The 7,500-nt window shown below is 44.0% G+C and overlaps 1 protein-coding gene across 3 annotated transcripts in view; it reads left to right on the top strand.

Moving 5' to 3' along the window:
- The window catches only part of HPS4 (Hermansky-Pudlak syndrome 4 protein), a 244,463-nt gene that overhangs the window by 145,168 nt on the left and 91,795 nt on the right, over positions 1–7,500 (top strand). The window contains exons 1-2 of one of the 3 annotated variants that reach the window (XM_086547418.1): positions 3,835–3,950; positions 5,677–6,683. The exons of the other annotated variants lie outside the window; for them this stretch is intronic. Coding sequence (XP_086403544.1) covers positions 6,124–6,683 — 560 coding nt within the window. The 5' untranslated portion in view covers positions 3,835–3,950; positions 5,677–6,123. Of the gene's footprint in view, positions 1–3,834; positions 3,951–5,676; positions 6,684–7,500 lie in introns of those variants that run through there. 3 annotated transcript variants of the gene reach the window in all.

A 7,500-nucleotide genomic window follows, 5' to 3' on the forward strand; every position in this document is an offset into this window, starting at 1 on the left:
CCCCCTCCCCCTCCCCCTCCCTAACCTCTTCCAGACACACATATCCCATGAAGCCACAAGTAACCAGCACCCCTCCTCCCTCCCTCCCTCCCCTCCCCTCCCCCCTTCCCCCATCCCCTCACGTCAGCTCTCAGATGTCGTTGTGTCGCCTTGCCGGCCACTCAGTCATCCGTCGCTTGTGCCATGGTGTGTAGTGACGTGCGTCGTGTCCCCTTGTAGGGCATCGTGCTTTCACATACGCGGCCGTCGCTGTGCGTTTGCTTGTGATGTGGACGTGTCTTCACCCTTTAGTGTTTACGGTTGCTACTGTAGCGAACTTGCGAATAAGTGGTTTAAGTTTGCGTACGGCATAGGCGATGTGGGCGCTTAGGTGGACATTTCGTTTGTGTTTTTTTTTTTTTTTTTGGGGGGGGTCAGGCCGTTTTCTATGTCGGATGACTTGTCGTTTGTTACCTGGATCATCGTCGTTATGTAATCATGTTAATGGGTTTGATGCTGCTTTGAATTGGGATGACACATCGCTTTCTGACTGCTGAGGGACAACGATTGTACTACGCTTGTTGTGATGGATAAAGGGCTTCTTATCTTTCTCTGTGCACTCAATGACCAACACTTTCTTTGATGGGATAGGAAAAGAATCGTTGCTGCTGAAAGAAATTAGATATTCTTTTTGTGTGTGTGTGTGTGTAAATTTAACGAAACTGACTCTCTAGTAAAGACGATTGTAATGTTTATGTAGGCAATTCTTAGTAAAATGTGTTTTGGAGTGAAACGGCTCAGACACCTGTAGGAGTAAGATCGTAAGTCCGAAGCCTGTAAAATTCACGATGGCCCGCGGGTCGCATGGTGGGCGCCCCATCTGGCCTTTGGAACGAGACGGACGCACGGACGGAATGTGAATAGAACTTTAACTCATGTTTACAAACACACATGCAAACGCTAGCACAGACGCGCATATACTTACGAACACACACACACACACACACACACACACACACACACACACACACACACACACACACACACACACACACACACACACACACACACACACACACTTACACTTCAAAAACAAGCAAGCATACACACACACATCACACCCATGCTAAACGTCAGACAAAACGAAGGACGCCCCCTCCCCCCTTACCCACCAGGGATCCCTCCCACGAATTAAATACACCAGATGGATAAAAAAAAAAGGAATTCCAAAAAGCGCAACGCCATCCGTCAAGGAAATCCTACTCAGTGCCGCCCAGTTGACTCGTGACAGGTGGCGGCGTGGCGATCCTTCTCGCGGGCCCCTCGGAGGGAGAGCCAACGGGCCGCCCGGTCTCCGAGGTGGCCCTTTGATGCCAAACTAGGGGGATTGAAGGGGATTTGCGGGTGATGAAGGAGGTCGAGGGAAAGTGGGGTCAGGTGAAAATGGGGTGGGGGAGGGGGGGAGGGGTGGTAGGACGCAGGATAAAGAAAGGTTTACAGGGCGGAGAACTTTCATTGATGGCTGGTTACTGAGATCAAGGAGTGGTGTTTGACTTTGTTCATTAGTAAAGGTTAATGATTTTTCCCTTTTAATTTGGCTCAGGAGCCTTATTTTTATTGTTGAGATCCTTCATGATTGCAGATATATATACACATGAAATTAGGATATATCGTCTTGTTGAATTTATCTGTTTGGTACATTTTTTTCAGTGAAGTACACGTTGCTTTCTTACTATCTTTTAAAATAATCTATGATGTACTAGGTTCCGTACTCATCATCTAAAATACTCCTTACAAAGTTCATTTTTAGACAATATCTAAATGACGTTCCGGTTATCAAATGGTAAATTATTAACGGAATTGAAAGATACAAAAACTACAGTACCTTTTCGTATCAATAGCGCGTTCTGTGGGAAGCCAAGTAGTATTTTCATATAAGTTTAGCACTTTCGTATGAAACCTAAATCTGCATTATAACGCCGATTGGAGTTTATATTCAATATGAAATATAAACATTTTGATAATCACTGCATTAGATTTCTTCACATTTAAAATGTATTTTAAAACCTGTGGGTTAAAAAATAATATATATATTTATTTATTTCGTCATACCTCTCGTCCCTACTATATATTACTGCACGGTTATAAGTTGACTTGACTACATTTTAAATGAGATAAGCACATTCGGAAAAGTCCGTTAAACTTCTCTCTTAATTTTATTGTTATATGATACTAATTTGTGCCTACTATGAGTTTGAAAATCACATGAGGGTGCGGTTTGTACAGATGGTTAGATGTATATATGGGTTCAGTCCTATTCGTATAACGGGATAGTTGTGTGTCAGTTAGGAGGGAAGCAGAGGTAATTATATCCATTAACTTCCAGGTAGGTGGTGAGGTACTAAGAACATGCCAGTACTGAGGTCACTTCAAGGAATGCGTACGGGATTCTAATCAAGGGGCAATTTTGTGCTCTCCAAAGTATATTGTGTTTCCTGTGAGAATCTAAGAGAGAAAGAGAGATTGAGAGAGAGAGAGAGAGAGAGAGAGAGAGAGAGAGAGAGAGAGAGAGAGAGAGAGAGAGAGAGAGAGAGAGAATGAGAAAGAGAGAGACAGAGGAAAAGATGGAGAGAAAGGGAGAGATAGAAAGAAAGAGATATGAAAAGATGGATAGAAAGATAGAGAGGAAGAGACAGATAGATACAGAGAGAAAGATTTGGAATCCTATTATCTAAGAAATATAAACACTAAGCATGACTTGACCGGGCACTTTCTAATCCAGCCCCAACGGACAATTGAATGAGGCAAAAACCTTTAGAGGTAATATTCCTCCCGAGCGAAATTAAATTCTGCCATGTCCTCGTCTAATTTACATTTATCGAAATAAACTCTTTCTTTTTACGAGGGTGGTAATAGCGATCGCGTCAACGGCGCTCGGGCAGTGATTGTCCAGCTGTTTTGTATTCAGATTCAAGTCAGTCTACGAGATTTATTGTCCGAATTTCCAGCATATTTCTGACTTTATTCCTCACACGCCGGGAAAAGCACGCGTGTACTAGCGGGCTGGTAGGGGTGGGGGTGGGGTGGAGGGAAGGGGGTATTAGCTGATGGTTGTTGGTTTTGCTCCGTGCGTGCATGTGCATGCAGATACGTGCGCTGAAGTTACGGGTGATCTCACTGAGCTGAACTGAAATGAACTGATTAACGTTACGGATGATCTGACTAATATGAACTGAACTGTGCGTGTGTGGTTTTGTGTGCGTTTGTGTGCGCGTGCTTGTGTGTATGGTTGATAGACAGATCTGTAGATTCGGGTATATAACGGTCTCCTGGAGCGGAGCATAAAAGATAAATGCAATTACATAGTCGGTCGCATACACAGGGATGAGGAATATAGCAGTTCAGTAGTGAATGTTACTGTTACTAAGACATCCATTCATTCACTCCCTAATTCATTCATTCTTGATCTGTATGGCTACTATTTTCATTGATTTATTGTTTGGCTTTCACTACGTATTTTATAGTATGTGTCTGGAGTAGAAACTGGATGCTGGGCGTACCCAAGTCGAATGTCTCCCACCTTGATGACCCGACAGGTGCCAACTCGTCTTAACAATGATCACAATAACCTTTCCCAGAAAGTATTCATCGCATTCATCCAAACTTATGAATAGCTATAGTTCGAAAAAAAAATATCATCGTATTTATTGACCGTCAACAAAATAAAACAATCCCTTATTCTTTAAAACTTTTGAGATATTTAAAGATTTTTCCTCCTAGCCAGAGTTTCTGGTTAATGTTTTTTTCCCATAGGACACCTTATTTGGAATGGTCAGGTAGTAGAAGGCCAAGAGGGACTGGAGTGCATCAGTGGTGACCAGTAGTAGTCGCGAAAAGGTGCTCCGTGCATTTATTCTCGTAAAACGGCAAATGTGCTTCTTAAATACGTGCTAAGTATAGTGTGCTGAAATGTATGTTTTGAATATCAACAATTTAGAAAGTGTATAAACATTCTGGAAAGTGATGTCGATTATTGCTAGGTGATTTATGTTATTTGCGTGTATATATATATATATATATATATATATATATATATATATATATATATATATATATATATATATATATATATATATATATATATGGTGGTATTCATTCATTATTTGTTATATTTTCTGACTCTCTGGTTTATATGCTTGGCGTTGTATTTACTCAGTCTTCTTTCTAATTCAGTCGGGTGTGAGCTGATTCGTTAGAATAGTGGGTGGCAATAGGTCACCTTCTCTCTCTCTCTCTCTCTCTCTCTCTCTCTCTCTCTCTCTCTCTCTCTCTCTCTCTCTCTCTCTCTCTCTCTCTCTCTCCCTCTTTTTCTCTCTCTCTTCTTCTCTCTCTCTCTCTTCTCTCTCTCTCTCTCTCCCTCTCTTTCTCTCTTTTCTTCTCTCTCATTCCTTCTCTCTCTCTCTCTCTCTCTCTCTCTCTCTCTCTCTCTCTCTCTCTCTCTCTCTCTCTCTCTCTCTCTCTCTCTCTCTCTCTCTCTATCTCTCTCTCTTTCTCTTTTCTCTTTCTCTCTCTCTCTCTCTCTCTCTCTCTCTCTCTCTCTCTCTCTCTCTCTCTCTCTCTCTCTCTCTCTCTCTCTCTCTCTCTCTCTCTCTCTCTTTCTCTCCCTCACTCTCTCTCTTTCTCTTCTCTCTTTTTTCTCTCTCTCTCATTCTCTTTCTCTCTTTCTCTCTCTCTCATTCTATTTCTCTCTCTCTCTCTCTCTCTCTCATTCTCTCTCTCTCTCTCTCTCTCTCTCTCTCTCTCTCTCTCTCTCTCTCTCTCTCTCTCTCTCTCTCTCTCTCCCTCCCTCACTCTCTCTCTCTCTCTTTCTCTTCTCTTTTTTTTCTCTCTCTCATTCTCTTTCTCTCTTTATCTCTCTCTCTTTTTTTTTTCTCTCTCTCATTCTCTCTCTCTCTCTCTCTCTCTCTCTCTCTCTCTCTCTCTCTCTCTCTCTCTCTCTCTCTCTCTCTCTCTCTCTCTCTCTCTCTCTCTCTCTCCCCTCTCCCTCTCCCTCTCTCTTTCCTTCCCTTCTTCACTTTCTCCCTCACTCCCTCCCCCTCTATCTCCCTCTATCTACTGTACCTATTTTGCTGTCAACAACTCCCTACCTCCTTGCCCTTTACTTTTACCTTTTTGTATCTCTTGCCCCTCCTCTGGGCAAGAAAATATAACACTGAGCCACACCGTCTTTATATTCCTTTAAAAATGGTCGATAAGGCAAATAATCTAAACCAAAAAGAGATACACTGCATCTTCGGTTGCTAAGACGACGAAGAGGAAAACAAGACTCGCCAACAACCCTCGCTTATGAGGTTCGAAGAAGTGCTTGGAGACCCGAACGCCTGCGGGGGTTGGCCTATATTTTGCTTCGTCTGAAGGTGGTGTTGGCCTTTTGAAATACCGTCTCGGACCATCGGCTGATATTAAAACCCTCGGCTTAATCTCTGCAGGTGTTCGTTTTATTCAGAGAGAGGATTTGGAGTCGTTCGGTTTATTGTGAGGGTCTTGATTTAATTGTGTGCTTTATCTCTCTCTTTTTTTTTCGTTCGGTCTTCGTTTTTTTTTTTTTTTTTTTTTTTGTCTTTTGCAAAAGTTGTCGTCCGTGTCTTTGATGTTAGACGGTTGTGATTAATATTAAATTCTTTTTCATCTATAAAGCATATGATCAAATGCAACCATAGACACGAAGACAGAGATGCCTGTTGCAAAGAAAATTTGCAATAATGCCTAGAACATCATACTCAAGCTGACCTTATTGAAAATGGTCTGTTTGAAGAATCTACACTTAAGCACATGGTAGCTTAGGACCATTATCTAGTGACCTCTATAAGTTCCATGTTTAAGCGTTAAGGTAGTGATGACCTCCAAACTCAAAAGGTGTGAAACATTTTGTTTTTTTAATTAGCGAGTTCAATTTGAAGCTGCGACCTCACGAAGCCCTCCCAGCCGCCGTGGCTCATACCTGTAGAATTAAGACGTCGCTGGTCCGCGCTCAAAGAACACTGACAGCTCCTGCCCCCTTGTGTTATCAGCTGTGGCTCAGGTTGTGGCTGCGTTGAGGGCGGGGGCAGGGGCGGGGGCGTGGGCGGGGTCAGCGAAGGAGGTATGTTAGCCCAGACTGCCACCGCGGCTCTCTACCTACAGACGAGGGTGAGCCGGGAGGAGCGTCAGGCGCGGCACAACAACAACAACACGCACAATGCGAAGGACAGGAATTCCTTCCTCCAGTACCGCAAGAAGGAAAGCGTCCAGAGTCCCGGCAGCCCCACACCTCCGTTTCCCCAACCCCGGCGGTCCAGCTTCGACCTCGGCTTCGGGATCAGCCTCAACAACCTCGAGGGAGCCTTAGCCAAGTACCGGCCGACGAGCCTCAGCCTCTCGGACTGGGGCTCGCGACTCTCGGCTTGGGGCGAGCGTTGCTGGAACGACGACTGGAAGGCGCCCGAATGGATCAGGTCGGAGAGCTGGAAACCTGAGTGGCTCAAAGACACGGACATCGGGCACGTGTGGAAAACCTCTCTGGACTGGGGGAGTGAGTTCCTGGAAAGCGAGTGGAAAAAGGCGAGAGAACTGGACATGACTCTCGGGGAGTGGCTGGGTCTCGAGGAGAAGATCCAGGACGGCCTGGAGATGAAGCCCTTGCCGCCGACGCCCAAGAAGAAGAGGTAAGTCTTGTGTCTTGCTCCGTCGCTTTACGTCCTACGAGGCGCCATAATATCCGACAGTAAACTACAAACGGCCAATCATCCCGGGAATTCCCAGTCTCTGAACTTTGCATATTAGGTAACTTCTTGATTATGGTGGTAAAGATGAGCGTAAACTTCTTAGTGATCGCCTTCGAGTTTCTGAACTTCTGGAGCTTTAAACTCATACATACTTAATGACTTCATGCGTTGCCGGCGGGACTGACTGTCGTCTTGAAATAAGGCTTAAACATTTTAGTTTTGAACTCCTCGAGTGATAATTTCTCGTATTTTAATATTTAATCATAATTTCATAGTCTGAAAAAATTGCTAGAGAAAATGTGTAACCAAACGAGAGGTGGAATATTTTTGGTTTAAAATCTATTGGAAAAACATGTATTTTATAGATATCAAGAATACTTCCGCGATGAATCAAACTAAAATCAGACATTCCCAAACTTTTCCTTCTACAGTTTGAAACTATTCAGTAGGCTGGCTCCGACATGAAACAGAATAACATTCAATACACGTAAATTTAACACTTAGGCAATAGCTGGACATTACATGATATTTATCCCCTCAAAGGAACATTAAAGGAGACATAGAAAACCAAATATGTTGTTTACGATGAGAGATAAGATAGGCAGAGGATTGAGGGGGTCGATGCGGATCAGCCGCGTCGACAGAAAGAGTCTAGACTGGCTAGGGTAAGGGGCGAGCAAGGGGGGAAGGGCGAGCAAGGGGGGAAGGGCGAGTAAGGGGAAAGTGGACGAGCAAGGGGAAAGGGGACGAGCAAGGG

The sequence above is a fragment of the Penaeus japonicus genome, unplaced genomic scaffold (genome assembly GCF_977035675.1).
Source record: "Penaeus japonicus unplaced genomic scaffold, GWHDUDI00000001_assembly GWHDUDI00000019, whole genome shotgun sequence".
Taxonomy (NCBI): domain Eukaryota; kingdom Metazoa; phylum Arthropoda; class Malacostraca; order Decapoda; family Penaeidae; genus Penaeus; species Penaeus japonicus.